This window comes from Hylaeus volcanicus, chromosome 8 (assembly GCF_026283585.1).
Source record: "Hylaeus volcanicus isolate JK05 chromosome 8, UHH_iyHylVolc1.0_haploid, whole genome shotgun sequence".
NCBI classification, from domain to species: Eukaryota; Metazoa; Arthropoda; class Insecta; order Hymenoptera; family Colletidae; genus Hylaeus; species Hylaeus volcanicus.
In genome coordinates this window covers 8080440-8097804 of record NC_071983.1, presented here as the reverse complement: position 1 = coordinate 8097804, position 17365 = coordinate 8080440, and the positions used below count along the sequence as shown (strand labels likewise).

At 40.7% G+C, this 17365-nt stretch overlaps 3 protein-coding genes across 3 annotated transcripts; 2 read left to right on the top strand and 1 right to left on the bottom strand.

Annotated features, from left to right (window-relative positions):
* Positions 1 to 605: 605 nt before the first annotated feature.
* On the top strand, positions 606 to 8286 carry LOC128880641 (uncharacterized). Its single transcript, XM_054130929.1, has 9 exons — positions 606 to 4028; positions 4914 to 5155; positions 5247 to 5424; positions 5872 to 6011; positions 6553 to 6731; positions 6802 to 6913; positions 7150 to 7332; positions 7488 to 7730; positions 7902 to 8286. Exons 1-9 carry the CDS (start codon positions 1130 to 1132, stop codon positions 7980 to 7982), a joined length of 4257 nt encoding a protein of 1418 aa, XP_053986904.1. The 5' UTR covers positions 606 to 1129; the 3' UTR covers positions 7983 to 8286.
* A 1342-nt stretch (positions 8287 to 9628) lies between these two features.
* On the bottom strand, positions 9629 to 13728 carry LOC128880642 (partitioning defective 3 homolog). The gene is made up of 2 exons (XM_054130930.1): positions 9844 to 13728; positions 9629 to 9769 (listed from the first exon to the last, which is right to left on the bottom strand). The coding sequence occupies exon 1, from the start codon at positions 13189 to 13191 to the stop codon at positions 10309 to 10311; it is 2883 nt and encodes a 960-aa protein (XP_053986905.1). The 5' UTR covers positions 13192 to 13728; the 3' UTR covers positions 9629 to 9769; positions 9844 to 10308.
* Positions 13729 to 14038: 310 nt separating this feature from the next.
* Positions 14039 to 17365, top strand: LOC128880643 (UBX domain-containing protein 4). Its single transcript, XM_054130931.1, has 7 exons — positions 14039 to 14444; positions 14633 to 14767; positions 14999 to 15417; positions 15502 to 15774; positions 15860 to 16168; positions 16250 to 16485; positions 16558 to 17365. Exons 1-7 carry the CDS (start codon positions 14363 to 14365, stop codon positions 16691 to 16693), a joined length of 1590 nt encoding a protein of 529 aa, XP_053986906.1. The 5' UTR covers positions 14039 to 14362; the 3' UTR covers positions 16694 to 17365.

The following is a 17365-nucleotide window of genomic DNA, read 5'->3' as shown; positions in this document are numbered from 1 at the left end:
TAATTATTGATTGAAAATTCTCGATGTTTTGAGTTGTAGAGTCGATACGACACTGTCTCAATTGAAATATATGTATATCTAAAAAAAGTTACGAATCTATTACCGAATATCACTTTTCTATCAATTTTGTCGAGCAAACTAAACGAATTACATTATTTTAACTTGTGTTGTTCGAAAAAGTAACATTTGAACAATATTTCATAAATTTTTCACAAAAAAAAAAATATTATAATATAAATATTTTTTGTACCCAGGAACAAGTTAGAGGGGTGAAAGCTTGAGAATTTGAAAGTTATACAATAAGAATATGAAAATTTCAACGGCGCGCATACGCATCACCTGGAGCCAGTATGTTAATGCAATATTCACAAATATTTCAACGTGATCACTTACAGCATTCGTCTAGCCACGTATTCGATGCGACATTAAACTCATATTAATAAAAATAGAAAGTAAAAAGAACTCGACAATGAAACACGGTATCGCATAGCTCGAAAGACGCGCGCTCGAACCCGTATTTCTCTGTTTTGATTTCGGACAGCGGCGCGCAGACAGCAAGAGAGTGGACTTGAAAATAACCGAAGGCAGGAGAAGGCCCGTCTATTAATAGAGAACCGGAGAGTATCTTTGTCGTGCGTTCGGCAGCGTCGCCGTCGGTTTCGGAGTAAAATTTCGTCGGTCGATTTACGCCGTTCCGCGATACATTCCTCGCGCGTACACGCACGGGGCACGCGAAACTCGATCGGAACACGACCAACGACCACTCCGGGGTGGAAGTTCGCGTCCGTGGCGCGAGTTTCCCTCGCGAGGCTCCGAACGTCGCGAAAACGCGAACCGTGGCTGCGGTGTGTCGGACAGATGGATGAGAGGGAACGACGAGGAACGCACTGGGAAACGGAGGAACGACGAAACGAGGCGAAACCAGAGTAAGGTACCGAATGCCTCGGCGCGCGTACACCGCAAGATTCCTCGAAGGTTCCACGAGTTCGGGTTCACCTACAGACGAACTGGAAGGAAGTTGAAAACCGCATTCGAGTGAATCTAAATAAAGAACTACGGCAGCGGATGAGCCTGAGGAACGGGGCGGAGGCTGGGAGCTCTGGCGAAGAGGGATATGCGGTGAGTAAGAATGGTACAACGAGCCGCATGCAGCGTTGAGGCGAACACATTCCCCAATGGCGTACGGATCAGCGACCGGGAAGCAACAGGGTCGAACGTCGCCGCGACGGACGCGACGTTAGACCGCGTATCGCGCGACGCCGAGGAAGTACGCGGAAACGCGAGGTTCTCTTTGTTCAAGTGGTTCAAACGGTCCGGGAATCGCGAGTCGAGCCTCGAGAAGCGACGAAAAACCCTCGACAAGTGTAGAGAAAACGACCCCGACGTGCCTCCCCTCGAACGAAGCGTCTGCTCGAGCACGGAGAGCGTGGACACCTTCTACAGCACCACCACCGTGCGCAGCTTTGCCTTTCACACGGGTACCGTGGGCAGATGCAACGGACTATCCTTAGACATCCTCAAGCAGGCAGCCGAGGTGGGCCCTTTCGCGGCCGGAGCTTCCAAGATCGCCGTGGGCAACAAAGAGAACCTAGACGCTACCTGTACTCTACCCGCGAATGCTCACTCTCGCAGAAGGGACATAACCGCAAGGTACTCTCTGCAACCGTCGGCGACGTTCGCCTCCTGCGGGAACCTACCCTTCCCAGAGAGACGACTGAGCTCCGTCAGGAGGCTCGACGGCGCGGGCGGAAAGAGCAGGAGGGTCCACGTGAAGGGCAAACGACGCGCGCCTAATCCACCCGTGAACGCGACGAATGCTCATGAAACGCCACGGAACAGCAACAGGCGAAAGCGTCGCGCGCCTAAACCGCCAGAGAAGCCGAAGACACCGGTCACCGATGGCGAAATGGATGTAGAGGCGCGCCTGGACGACGGGCAGACGATTAGCAACGACACCTTGGTGCTTCAGAGAGGAGTTTTGCTGTCGAGGAAGGAGCCAAAGCAAGAGGACGCGGTTCCTCGGGAGAGTCCACCTCCGATCGTTGGAACTCTGAGCGCAGCCATGCCGCGACCTTGGTACAAACGCAGCGTCTTCGAGCATTCTCGAGAGTCCGGATCGTCCAAACGGGGCGATGTTCTTCGAGGTTCGTCGACGGTCGAGGCGAAGGAGGAATGCGCAGCCTCGAGTGTAGTTTCTTCCGCGGGATACTCGATGGACGCCTCTTTGTCCAGACTGAGCTTTTTCCATCGCGGCGGACAGTCGGAGGAGAGGAAGAGGGATACGAAACGAAAGTCTGGTCTATCGATCCTGACCAACATCAGCGAGCTGGACAAAGAGGCGGCTGCTATCGTTCAAGAGGAACAGGCTCGCGCCAGGGCCTCCATGCTGCTCAAGTCCTCGCGGTTCGTCGACTCGTTCGAGAAGAGAAACGAGGTGAACGAGGAGATCGTCCAGGACATGGTAGCCTCCGCCATGGAGAACTCGTCGCCGAGACGAGGGACGCGGGCACTCATTTCCAAGTTCAACGCCATCAGCAACATCACCAAGGTCACGGTCAACGCGAACTTCTTCGCAAAGGGGGGTCGGGAGCATCAACAGGCGACCAAGTTCGAACGTGACGTCGTGAGGAACGCTAGAGCCAATTCGTTCGAGCAGACCAATTGGAAGGAACACACGCGGTTTTCGAGTCCATCTCTGGCGAGTCAGAGCAGCCACATCGAGAAAGACATCTCCAGGTATTTTCTCCCGCAACAAAAGACCCCGAGTGCCAGGCAGGAGAGTGCAGAGTTTAAGTTGCCTGGATCCAGAATCGGTAAAGAACAGACGGATCGACTCGCGAGCGAGACTTCTGGGAGGATATCGTTCCTGCAGAGTCAACTCGCTGCAAATCGAATGAACGATCCTTCGAGCCCTCGAAAGGAGGACGCGGCGACTGCGACGGGGGAGAAAATGAAATCAAGACAGGAAGTCGTCGAAAGGAAGGAAAGAAAGTCGAGCAACGAGAACGCCAGGGAGAGCTTGTTCCCTCGCGGTCGTGCCTCCGCCGAGATCGTCCTGGAGGAGCCAAAAAAAATGGACAAGCATCACATGGAGGGCGTGCAGAAGGAATTCTCGGACATCTTCGACGAGATCGACAAACAGCTGCGCGTGAAGGAGTTGAAATTCATCGATCGTCGCTCAGCCGCTAATCAGAGGGGCGAAGTTCGCCAAGAGGAAGCTGGAATATCAAGTAAGGTAAGCAAAGTGCTCGACATTCTCGTGGAGGCGGAGAAGGACGCTAAGACAAAGACGAGCGTGCAGGAAAAATCGATAGTCGAGGTTGCCTCTCCTTCGAACTCGAAAGCGAAACCAGCCAAGACCAGGTCCCCGACGCTGAACACCGTCGAGGATCCAGTTACCACGGACCTGAAGGAGATGCTGAAGGAAATGAAACACTCGTTACCGAAACGCTCGAAGCCAGGGAAATTGTTGACGCGCGCAGACGACCAGGGGGTGATAAAGGAGAACGAAACGTCCGCTGGCCAAGAGAAGACTACCTATTTCGTGTCCGCGGTGACGAAAGTCGAGAACATCGCGCTGCGAAACGACTACGATACGGACAAGCAGAAGGTGTCGTGCTCGGTGCAAACCAGTGGAAACGTGAGAAGATTGAATCAACCGACGACAGAGCAGCCGTCGGCGTCGGGCTGGAAACAGGAGAACGTCGTTTACAAAACGTCCGGGAGAAGTCTGGGTGGCACGGGCCTGGTGAAGAACACCTTTCAGCTGATAAGACCGCGCGATTTTGCCGAGATCGAAGCCACCAAGACGACGAGGACTGGTTACAGCGAGAACACGTATGCGAATGTGATCGAACAGTCGCTTTACGCGAACGCTCACGTACCACCTTCGCCTAAACAACGCACCAGTCCTGTTAGAATTGAAGAGTCGAAGAAGACTAATAACGACGATGCACCGACGAATTCGTCTCTGCCGGCTGAACAAACAACACAGCGCAAGGATGGCGCCTCGCGGGGTGCCGAAGAAGGTAACTCGAGTTGTTGGACAATACCAACAATTTTCACTGATTTTGACAAAACTAAAACTAACAAAATAAGATCGGGGCAAGTAGAAATTAAATAAATGTTGCTTGCAGTTGACTCAGTCAATCCTTATTCGTTCCTTTCTTCGCAACCTAATCTTTGAAAAAATAAGCTAATAGCCTTATACAGTGGTAGATGCGACTATAAATATTGGGTCTAGAAATTAATTCTGTGCCTTTACATTCACACATTTATAATTCTAGTTCAAGTAAAAGTAATTATTCATCATTCTGTTACGTTAGAGTACTGTTTATTACAATGAATCTAGATACATAAATCGAGTCTCAACCTGATGGACATTAGAATGCGTCTACATATATGTACGAAGTTTAGTAGCCCACACATTATGCTTATTGTTTTTCTTTCAACAAATTACAAGTGAACTAGACAATTACTACATGTAGAAATTAATGCTCTTTAGATTTATTACAAATATTCACTGGCCATTTTGTCATTTTAATGTAATTACCTACCAATCTTCGTAGTAATGAAATACACGAGTTTCGACATTTTGCTTTTACAACTATACCTGCTCTTTTGGAATGTAGAGTTTTCCTTTATATGTAAACAATAAATTTACTTTTAGAAAAATAGAGAATTAATTCCTACACCTAATATATTAAATGATACAAAAGAATATATCGCTGAGACCTCGCAGTACCTGTAGCTTACGTTCCCACGAAATCATGACGCAGCCCTGGCAGTTAACATTGTCCTCCCCTTGTGAATCACGCGCCTAAATTTATTACATCGATGTCATTCGTTTTTCCCTATTACTGTTTTAACGTTCACTCTCCGTTTCTTTCTTTTTTTCCCTCCGTTTATTGCAGAGAACAATTCAACGGAGAAAAACATGAATACGCTCGCCATAAACCGATTACTCCGAAAGTTGGAAGCTGCGATTGCATCTGGTCATCATCAACAAGCGGCTGGGCTGGCCAAGGAACTGGCGCGGCTCAAAATTCACTGCTCCGTAATTCGACAGCGATCGACTCGTCTCAAAGATCAGTTGATTAAAGTCAATATGTACATTGAGGACAAGCTCGCTCATCAAGGCCCGATACCACTCCAGGTAAATAGCGGTACCTGCTCGATTCAAGGTACACCGTTTGCTAGCCGTAAGATTATATTAGCTGCTTTACCGAGTCGAGATATGATAACAGCTGCCGAGCAGAATGACGGTGGCCGAGTTGAAAACGAAGGTACACACGGAATTCGAGATACCGACGAACGTGCAACGATGGATCATCGGTAAGAACCTGGCTGACCGCGATGGAGCGACGCTGAAAGAGTTACAAGCGGTGGATGGGTCACCGATATTTTTGTACCTCGTGGCCCCAGGTAATAAAGCAATTTACAGTAGCCTTTCGTATAACTCACTAATTGAAATGTCGACAAATAGTGGAGTTTTTGGATAATAAAACAACCACTTTTTTATATTACCACTTTATCGGCCAGTAGCCTATCGTAGGAGTCTGTACGAAAAATAAGGCCCGGAGATTTGAACCCACGATCTTCGGATCCACACCGCTTTTCCTACACGACCAATCTCGCACCCTACGATTCCTAGTTTCGTTTTCCTTTTTTGTAAAATTCAATTACATTTACAACGGTGAAAATGGAAAGCATTACTCGATAGTTATTCATTTGCAATTAAAAAGTACGTAACTAAATAACACTTTGCGACACGCAAAGTTGAAATTTAAAAACTGATGTAATTTTCCTTCTCCGCCAAAGACTTTTGCAAGTATTATCTCTTGTATTTAAATATTCTTTATCGACTTGCAGATTTGAAACCTGAAAATGTGATACAAGTAGACAACCTTAATGTAGAGAAACTGCCAAATGTGATAAACGATGAAGCAATTGCGTCTACGGTAGGACTGCAGGCTGTGGAAGAAGATCAAGAAGTGGTCGAAGAACTTCAGGTACCAATTATTGCTAAAGAATCTGTCTAATTTAAAAACCTTTAAATTGAAAGCTACTCGAGATTTAAAATAGACTCAGAAATAAAATCGAACTAATAATAATTATTTTAGAAATCTCAGTCCTTATAATTCGATCACATGCATCTTTCATCTTAAAATTATATTTTAACGAATCTAATTAAGATGACAACACCAATCAAATCACCTATTACATTTAGTAAGATTAAAACCATGACATTTAATGCTATTAACGTAAAAAATTTATTAACTAGAGCGTTAAATTAATTTATATTCAACGAACAATAAACTAGAATCTTATATGTAATAGTAGTATTAATATTCATAATTATAACTTCAACCACGTTCCTTTAATTTGATTAATTCCATTTTAAATTCTAATGTATCCATTTACTAATTGTCTAAAAAAATCTAAAACAAAATCGATCGAAACTGCTAATGTTAATTACCTCGCAATAAAATAATTAAATACCTACCTACCTTATAACATGTATTTTAATATTTATAAAACAACAACGAACAGGAGACAGAGGACAAGGATATACCAGAGGACGTCAGGATGGAACGATACGAGGAACTGATATCCTTAGAAAACTGCGACGTTATACCAAACTCTGAGCCAATCGAGTGTCCCGTATGTTTCGTTACATACGGTCCGCGCGAGGGCGTAATATTAAGAGATTGCCTACATATGTTTTGCAGGTATGAAATACTATTATAAAATTATGATTCTTCCATGGCAAAGAATTCTACTCAACTAGTTTTTGTTTAGGTCATGTATTGCTAATACGATTAGATACTGCGAAGATGCCGAGGTAAAATGTCCTTACAGGGATTCGGAATATACTTGCGAATCCACTCTTCAAGAACGTGAAATCAAGGCGGTAAGTTTATAGTTCAAATTTTTTACTGACAAGGAAACTTCACTAATTGATACACGTCCAAAAATTTGAAGTTCTACGGAAATAAAGTTCATGAGAACCTAATCACAATGTTCCCTACTCCCTCTCTACTCTTTACTCATTGCTTCATACTTCATCTTTATTTAGAACAAGAGTCATAATCGAAGTTACAGAACTTTCACTCTCTGGTCCTAAACGAGTTCACTATGTCTGTTTAGCTTGTGGAGCCAGAAGTGTACCAACAACATCTTGCAAAGTCGATCGCGCAAGCGGAAAACAATGCTGGGAACAACGCGTTTCACTGTAAAACACCAGATTGTCCCGGATGGTGCATTTATGATGACGATGTGAATAATTTCCTTTGTCCCGTGTGTGGCGCAAATAATTGTCTCACTTGTCAGGTCAGTAAGCAAACCAACAAAATTATAATTCGTATCACGATTCAGTTGACTTCGTAATTCAATCCTACTTAAGTTAGACTTCTTTTATTCTGAATAAAGTATACAAATTCCAGATTTAATATAGATATAGATTATCAACTGATTTCACATCGCAGGTCATACACGCTGGAAAAAATTGTAAACAGTACCAACAAGAACTAAGGCTATCAAAGGAAACGGACCAGGAGTCGAGAAGAACAGCCGCCATGCTCGAAGAAATGGTGGACAGAGGCGAAGCGCTCTCTTGCCCGACGTGTGCGGTTGTGTTGATGAAGAAATGGGGTTGCGATTGGTTACGTTGTTCAATGTGCAAGACCGAAATATGCTGGGTAACGAGAGGTCCACGTTGGGGTCCAGGAGTGAGTAAATATTCGTATTATTTAAACAACAATGCATTAAAGAGCACAATATACAATAACAAATACTTTTCAGAACATTTGTGTGATTTTTAGTTTGGCTCCTTACTGTATACGTGGTAATTATTTGATTGCTTTACATATTTATTAATTCATCTTTTCTCGTTTTCACAGGGAAAAGGAGACACGTCCGGTGGCTGTAGATGCAGAGAAAATGGAGTGAAGTGTCATCCTCGCTGCAATTACTGTCACTGAGAACTATGAAAAGATACACTTTACCGCAACAATGTATAAGTAAAAAAACAAAAAAAAACAAAAAAAGAAAATGTACCGGGCGAATTTTTGTATGACATCAACAAAGTACTAATGTTTTGAGTTCGACCAGTACTCTAAACGTCCGAAACCTTTCATACGTATTTAACAACGAGTTTGATAACTGATAAAGCGATACTGATAACCCGTATTGGTTACACGCTGCTTGTTCAACGATTATCCTTATCGCAGAACCGTCCTTCGTGGAATTGAAAATAATGAGATAATAAAAGAGGTTTCGGTTTCTAATGGTTATTCTTATTTTCTAACCGAACAAAAGGACTAGGGAAAGAATTGTACATTACTTAAAGCTTCGTGTGAATCATAAACGTATAATAAATTATCGATACAGAATGTTTTGGAATTATACAGGCACCGATTGCTTTTCATCGTCATTAGAGGTTGTCTCATTTGTACCGATCTGTTTCAGTCGTGCCACCAGTGTTGTCTGATGATGTGTCAGCTGTCGACTTAGATTAACACCACCCGCGTTTTGCAGCGTTTGAACCAGACCCAACTGTGCCGTAGTCATGTCCAGGGACCCATATTTCAGCAAATCATCATACTTGAACACCTGTCCCTCCAATACCCCTCCTGACGAAAGTCAATTAATCAACACTTTGAGCCACAAAGTTTTCTATCGATTGGAAGGATTACGAATGGGAAGCCAGATTTCGAAAATTTCAACAAAAATATGAATAAAACAATCTAGTTTTGTTTAGTTCGTGCAACAATATTCTGAAGAAGGATAGGAATAGATCATTGTCATTAGTAGAACTGAGAGAGGGGGAAAGAGAAAGAGTTGACAACCAAGCACTGAAACTATAGTTTTGATAACTGTCAACCGTGAAATACCAAACATAACATTAGAATGTTATTCTGTGACCTCTAGAACCTTTTCATATACACTGCGACATATAGTGTCTTGTATTACTCTAAAGTTGACAGTTTCTTTGATATCTTTGTAGTTAATATGAGTAGTAACTAAACAAATAATTGTAAATTGCATGGGAAATGGATAATTTGTCTTCTTCGTTGTGTAAATTATTCATATTCATGAGTATAAAAAGCAAAGCATATGAACTCTAGTTAAATGATATAAGAACGGCGTACATATACATACATGCATAGAAAGTAAAACTTAATGGATAGACTCCGTAAAACATCTGCCACTATAATTCAAAAGGTTCATACGTTTGTTGTAAATTATTTTTATTACTTACCAATTATGCAGAATTGTTGATACTTTTTCACAATGTTCTTTAAGGCCGTCACATTTGTGTCAGGACTGAACACAAATGCAGTCCACATACCCTTTAATAACGGAGTAATGGCTTCGTATGGTGAATCCTCTATTGCTGCAAACACAACGGCTCTTCCATACCGCTTATAGTACATGTTTACCATTTTCAAATCAACCTTAAAGTCGAATACTTTGTCTTCCTTTATGCTATTTACATGTAAACACGCAATCATTTTCGAATTGTCGAACCAATTACGGACTTCCCTCGCTAAAATTTTTTCATAGGGTCCAAGTTCGTTCTTCCTCAAGAATTTTATGTTTTTGCATAATTCATACAGAGGCTTATCCTTATCAGGATTGATGAAGTATGGCGTCAAGAGTTCGTTCACTATCTTTTTCACAAAATTCACTTTCGGCTTTTTAAGATTTATTTTGCCTCTATAACGCTTCTGCTGGTACAACAACTGATTCGGTGTTAACTGAAATGCTGAAACAGAAGGAACACGTTCTACTTCCGGAGTAAATTCATTCTAATTATCCTAAGCTAATCAAAATACCTACCGTAATGTTTTCGAGATCCGTAACGCTATTCGCATCAATGAAAGGTTTATTCGTACACAAATATAAAGATATAGAAAAACCTTTTGGGAACCTAAATATATACTGGTAACAACGGAATAGTTCCTAATTCGGAACTATTGGTTATTCGATTTACACATTGGATTTACGTGCACGTTTCTTCTTCTTTTTTCTTTTTTTTTTTATTTTAAAAATAGATACATGATCGGTACGAATTGAAGACGAGTACAAAAATTATATATACAGAATTAATTACTTTTTTGCAATGATATAAGGCACTTTGGAACAAATCATACATATAAGTATATACTGTATGAACGCGTATACGTGTACGCGTGCAATAGGCGTTTAAAATGTGTATCCGTGTATAACATGCGTTTCTAGATGTACAAGTACGTTTATGTATATCGTGAATTCCGTATCTAAGTTATAAATACCCATCTAATATTATGCGATATAATTGATCGTTCCGCTGCAATAGTTACTGGATTCGTGTCGGGCCTCTATACTGTCACCGAAATTGAGCGATTTCCTATTCTTCCCTAGTCGAAGCATAGATCGTATGCCGCCTTTCTTTCGCGAACGTTTGTATCGATCATCTAAAGCTGAATTAAGGGAAGCCTGTTTCACGTCCCCCCGACTGTTTGGGAAACCCTCGCGATCGTCCTTAAAATTATTGCTACTCGTTATCTCGCCGTGTACGTCGTCCACGAGCCAATGTTTCCTCGGTGAAGTGAACTTATTATTACATCCAGGTATAGTGTACACGTATTCCGACTGAGTAGGGTCCACGGACTTCTCGTATCGCTTTACATTATTGTCGCTTGTCGTTCCACTCTCGCTGCTACTTTTGCTTTTGCTCTTTTCGAAGCTCTCCAATTTCCCTCCTCGTTTGGTCTGATCCTCCGACTCCGTCGACTGGTTCGCGGACTTTTGATTGACCTGCTCCTGATTTTTGTTCTCGCGTCCCTCCCGCAGTTTCTTATTCCTTTTGTAAGTGTCCGTGTTCTTCGCGTCGAGGGCAGCGTGTCGTTTCTCAGACATACTCTGCCTACCTAGAGCGTCACGTGAGAACTTATTGCACGAAGAGTTGAATTCTTCGAGAGATAACTGACTGTCATAAGTTGGATCGCCAGAGTATTGACTGTCTTTGTCGTCTGAGTTTTTCTTAGCATCGTTGCATTGTGATTCGTTAGAGTCTTCCAGTAATACTTGGTCCATACGGTCGTCGTGCTGTCCTACTGTGATCTTCTTTGCGTTACCAACGGGTTCTATCCAAGTTTTATTGGTAGCGATGCAGTAACTTTCATTTCTTAAACTGTTTTTATTATACTGTTCTGTTAATCTGTCGATGACTGGGTTCCAAGGAGACGCTGTCACACAGGATAATAAACCATTGTCTAAGATGTCTGATTGAGAATTTAAGTTGTTCTTTTCCTTCACCCTGCCCTCGTTGGCTTTCATGGAATCAGATATGTATATACTGTTGGCAGACTCCAATTTACAGTGAGGTGTCAAATTATCTGGAAGATTCTTTTCGTTTCCGTCGTAGGAAGATATCCTCCTAGCTATCGTCAGAGTGATTACACCTGTTACAGAGCTATTTGTATTGAGCATCGCTCTTCTAAGCGTTTCCATCGCATCGGAATTGGATAGTCCCAATAAAGATACGCCGTTAACATTGAGCAACTGATCATTCGTCCTTAACCGTCCATCTCTAGAAGCTGCACCTCCGTGAAGGACACTTTTTATAAAAATACCCAAATCCATATTAGTATTTTCATCTGTATTGGTAGTCTTTCCCTTTACGCTAACACCTAATCCTGCTTTTTCTGAATCATGCACTGGTATGTCCAAAGTTAATATCATGCGATTTTTCCGTGGTGACAAAACAATGTCCTCCGTAGTTTTTACCGACTTGAATGTACATTTATCGTAACTACGGGTATTAATTTTATCCTGCACTTCAGAATTCTTCTTTACTGGTGACGTACTCAATGCGTTCCAATACTTTGAATTATCTGTAACTTCTGTGGCTTGGCTGTTAACGGTAACGTGAGAATGAGTCTCTGGAACATTGGAGGAAACTTCTTCTTGGCGTGATACCACTATTTTTACCTTTCCACCAGGTGGAATACTTCTGAGAAGTGAGACAACCTCAGCTTGACTTTTACCTGTCATTTCTTTATTATTTACTTCCAACAGCCTGTCACCAGACCTTAATCTACCATCCTCGACTGCAGCACCTTTTGGTAAGATATTTTTGATATATATGGGACAGTGTCCTCCTGCAGGATTGTCACGTGTAGTGACGCTAAATCCAAGGCCATTGCTTCCTTTTGTTAATTCTATCTCTATCATGCGTCCAATTTTACGAGTGTTAGCAGTTTGTAACAAATTGTAGTTGCTGCATTGAAGTCTTTTGACATTATCGTCTGTTTCTGTTTTCTCCGATCCTCCGCTGACGTTTCCCTGATTTTTATGCAACGATTTCTTGCGTGGTCTTTTATGTTTTACAACAGAAATTTGCAAACACGGATCGGTCATACAAGTTCGAAAGATTTCTTGTACTTTGGAGAATGGTATATGCAACAGATTGTGACCATTTATTTTTATGATTTTGTCGTGTAAATCGATCTGCCCGTCTCTAGCAATTCGACCATTGGGCTCAATGCCTTCGACTCTGAGTCCCTGATCGTTACCCAGTAGGTCGTAACACGGCACCACGTGAAGTCCTAGTGGTCCTGCTTCGTTTTTTATCACAATTTCTCGAATTTCTCCTTGATCTCCAAGTTCGATATTGGCATTTGCATATTCAAACGATGCTTTGGCATCTTGTCCTAATGGTTCCCTACGTCGAGATTCTCTCGGAAGGGATTGAGCGGAATACGTGGTTAAACAAGGTTCTCTGGTCGATAATGCGTGCATCGACAATCTTTTAGTACTTTCCCTTTTAATACTACTGGTACATATGGAAGAATGTGTATCAATACCATAAGATAATTCTTTGCCATCCGATTGAAAAAAGTCTGGACTATTCGTTCCGACCGAACTTGCTCCATCACCACCAGCATGCGTAGTATCCGTACTTACAAAATGAGCAACAATCTGCTCTCTGTCATCAGCTACATCACATAACCTATCATCTGGATCCAGCAAACCACCTCCGGTTAAGGATGACAAGCTGTTTATAGACAGTACATTATCGTTCTTTCCAGTTGCTTTTTTATACCTGAGAATAGCCTCGTGCATCAAGTCCTTGACCAGTAGGGTTCCATCCCCGCAAGGAACCACCACTCGAACGTTGTCGAAACACACAGTTACCTTCATGCTCGCTCCGATTTCATATTATCGCGTTATACGTTTACGAGCACGTATCGATTATTCGTAACGTTTCAGTACGCTTAGAATTGTTTTAGCTATACCAGCGAAACTTCTGAAATAGTGTGAACGGACGCGTGACAAAGATACACGAAATCGTAACTTTTTCTTGTATAATACGATTATCTTCTATTATCTGTCGTATACTCCCATATTCCTATAATGAATCACCGACATTGCACACTAGACACTTTGATCTCGCTATCGTCGGTTAGCCTCGTTTAAAAACAAAGCGTGTATACGAAAACCGAGCGAACATACTCGATACAAAAGACTTTGTCACAATTGATAAGGCGGACGCGTACGCCCCAACTTTATCACAACATCAAATGTGCGGAACAGACGCACTCGCCATTGCCACACTTTATTCCACTATTCCTTGTGACAATCCAACGGAAAGCGAGAAACATGGCGATGCAAACAGTGCGACCAACAAAATAACCCAATCTACCGCTCTCGTCTTTAGACACCCAAAGAAATGCAGTTCGACTATACTAAATGAAAATTTATACGAGGAACGCTTACCTCTCTTTACAAGTTGCGCCATTGTTCAGCTGTATTATTCTCGAAAAGAGGGCAATAATTAGTTCACGTATAAGTTTCACGTCTTCTTCAACTTCTCACTGAACATCCTTATTTACACCGTGATCGCACTGAAATGGTTCACATCCACTGGTTCTTGTTTAACCTTGGAATTTAAAGGCCAATTTCCAATGCGATAAATCTTCATCGATTTAACAATGAACCACGTCTTCAATTGGTCAGTAACAAATTTGGTGTACTATATGATACTGAGTAGAATTGCGCATTAATTAGTGATATCAATTTAGATAAGATCCTACAGATGATGATTATTGTATTATTTTCACTGTGCATTTAGATAACTTAAAGTGAAAGTAATCGGATCGGTAATAATTTATTCAACAATATACAAGTGCACACTGCGATCGCTGGCTACGATAAATTCATAGATACTGTCCAAAGTTACCTAACCAAACCTTACCCAGTTTTGAAACGTCAAGTTACACAGAAAATTTCTAGTGATTAAACTACTTTTTTCATTACGTCATTACTGATTGATAGCACATTAGAACGTAAATATTTTTGATTTCCCAAAAAGATGAAGTGGTTCGAAGGTAGTATCAATGAAGCAGTTGCAACGTCAAGATCTAAGAAAGCAATTTTCGTCGTTTTTATTGAAGGTACGTATTTATAATGTTAGGTTAAGCTATTGTTCATTTTGTTCTTACTTAGTTTCTAAGGACACCAACTTGTATCTCCATTTGAAATTGCATTTATATCTTTATAGTTACTTATATATTGAATTGTGACGTTTGTATTTTATGTACATAATAAACATAAGTCGAACTGTATCGCAACTTATTCACAGGAAAGGATGACACATCGGCAGAGTTTGCCCAAGCAATTAATAATACAGAAGTTTCTTGTCGTTTGGAACATGAAAACTTTGTAGCAATTCGATTGGAAAGTGGATCCGAGACCTATAGGTTCTTTGCCCAAATTTGTATCCTTTTTTGTAACATGCTGGTAGTTACTTAAGCCTACATAGTAGAACTAATAGAAAGACAAAGCTATTTCAATAATTAATCTAGAAATAATTAGTCTAGCGCTAACATTATTTAAACTTTAAAACCTGTATAACAAATAATCAATGTTCTATCATAGATGGTTTATTAAAAAAAAGCATCTCTTAAATTTCATTTGAATTTTATACTTTCCTGAATGGTATGATAAGATCAATTGGTACCTGTTCCATCTCTATTCTTTATTGGTGAAAATGGTACACCATTGGAAATTATTGCTGGCACAGCAGTAGTAGCTGATTTGTTAACTAAAATTGATTTAGTTTTAACAAAAGCAGGAAAGGATAAAAACTCTTCTAACAGTTTAATAGATGCAGAGAAGAAAGCTGCTGTCGACAGTAGTGCTTCTAATAACTCAAATATAAATACAAATGCAAACATACGCCATGAAAGCGATAACATAGCTAAATCAAGTGGAGAAACATTGGTGGCACAGACATCAGAAAATGCGAGCAATAATGTTGCTACAAGCAGTACAAAGGTAGAAGCTACTGCTAGTTTGAAACCCATGGATACAGCAAAAACAAGCACCGAGACAAAGGTTGAGGACACCAAAGAATTGACACCAGAAGTATGTTTACAACAGAGGTTTCTTACTTTTTTATTCTAGGGTTCATGTTATCGAAAAAAATATGAAACTATTGTGTACTTTTAGGAAAAAGTGGAAAGAGCTAAACAGTTAATTGAGTTGCAACGAAAGCAACGTATCGAAGAAGAGGAACAGAAGGAGAGACAAAGAGAAATAGAGCGTCGCAAAACTGGTCGCGATGTGCAAAAAATGAGACAAAAGCAATATGATTTAGAGATGAAACAAGCTCACGAGGAGAAAATGAGAGAGAAAGCTGCCGATGCAGCAGCTAGAGAAAAAGTTAGACAACAAATTGCTCAGGATAAACTAGAACGAAAGCAAAAAGAAATGGTTCTGCAGGTTTGTATAGTCTCTTTCTAATAAACGCAATTGCTAGAGTTATATATTTTCATGTACCAACAAATTTTGTTTTTATTGATTGCAGCAACAAATGCAAAAAAATCAGAGTCAGGAACTGCCTAAACCATATATTCCTATGGCGAACGATGCAACTATAACTCGAATTCAATTTAGATTGCCATCTGGCAGTCCTCATATGGGACAGTTTGAACCAACGAGTACTTTACGTGATTTGCGTGCGTACGTCGTCCAGAACATTGATTTACCGTTCCGCCAGTTCGCAATGTCTATATCATTCCCTAGAAGAGATTTAACGCAGGAAGAAGATGATAAAACTCTTTTAGAATTGGAACTAGTTCCTACCGCTGTGATTTTAATTCTGCCTAAGAAAAATGTAATTGAAATTCACACTCTAAAGATATGTCTTTATTTTAATCGCATATTAATTTTTCATTATCCTAATCTTTGATTTCAGTCTAATGCTACTGCAGCCGTAACCACAACTCAAGATGTTGGTTTTTTGTCACGATTCATATGGTCCTTTTTTGCACCTATCAAGGGTGTTTACAATTATCTATTAGGTTACTTCTCAGGTGGTACACAGAGAAACGCCCAGAGACAACAGAGCAGCTCTGCTGAAAGCAGAGACACTGCAAATAGTTCGGATGGAGCACTCATACCAAACGTTCAAAATGTTGCTAATTCATCAGGGTAGGTCTTAGATGTTTCACATCAATGAAATACAAATATAGGGTTTATTATAATGTTATTTGTGGTATTTAGTTTGGTCAGAAGATATTTGGGTAATCAAGGGGGGACAACCATCAAAACGGAGGGGAATATACATAAACTTCATTCAGGTGGGGATGATAATGATGAAAATAACACGTGGAATGGTAATTCAACGCAACAAATGTAGATTATCAAGGCGTTCGAGTTCCGATAAGTTCAGTTGTTTCACAAACGAAAATATTTAAAACGCAACGGTTATACTACCTTTAATTACTAATATATTTTATTAAGCTTTTACATAATTCTGTTTCATTGTAGCGAAATCAAGCGTTGCGTATTATAATGCGATCAACGATAGTTTCATCGGTTTTAGTACATGTTACATTTAATCAATGAACAAAATATTTTATTTACGAGGAACTGTTTATTCGCGTTGAATATACAGTGAAGAAATTATTAATATTATGCAGTTCTATATCACCCTCTCAATCTGATAACTTTTCTTTTAACAAGTTACAAGTGATATACGGACCAAACGCAGTCCTCTAGCTGCGTTGTGACATATAAAGTTACATCGTAAAGTGTTTCGATGTTTCGAATATATTATATATCCTAATATCTCTAGATGAGTGTCAGATTTATTGAAGACTTTCACTTAATTTATGTTTAGATTCCCTTAAAAATTATTTTACTATAATATTCTATACAAAGTAATAACTGTATATGACCATGAATGGTAACAAGGATTGTAATGAGCATAGCAAATATATTATGTTTTATTTTATAATAAAAGGCGAAATGCACCGAACAGAGGGCCTTTATTCTGTTAATATATGAATAAATATATGAAAAAAAAATT

Bases quoted from the DNA above. Each gene is read 5' to 3' on its own strand.
- LOC128880641 (XM_054130929.1), top strand. From the start codon at position 1,130: ATGGTACAACGAGCCGCATGCAGCGTTGAGGCGAACACATTCCCCAAT. The intron at 5,156-5,246 runs GTAAATAGCGGT...ATATGATAACAG, and splicing joins AAGGCCCGATACCACTCCAG to CTGCCGAGCAGAATGACGGT. The intron at 7,731-7,901 runs GTGAGTAAATAT...TCGTTTTCACAG, and splicing joins GTCCACGTTGGGGTCCAGGA to GGAAAAGGAGACACGTCCGG.
- LOC128880642 (XM_054130930.1), bottom strand. From the start codon at position 13,191: ATGAAGGTAACTGTGTGTTTCGACAACGTTCGAGTGGTGGTTCCTTGC.
- LOC128880643 (XM_054130931.1), top strand. From the start codon at position 14,363: ATGAAGTGGTTCGAAGGTAGTATCAATGAAGCAGTTGCAACGTCAAGA. The intron at 14,768-14,998 runs GTATCCTTTTTT...TGGTATGATAAG, and splicing joins TAGGTTCTTTGCCCAAATTT to ATCAATTGGTACCTGTTCCA. The intron at 15,418-15,501 runs GTATGTTTACAA...GTGTACTTTTAG, and splicing joins CCAAAGAATTGACACCAGAA to GAAAAAGTGGAAAGAGCTAA.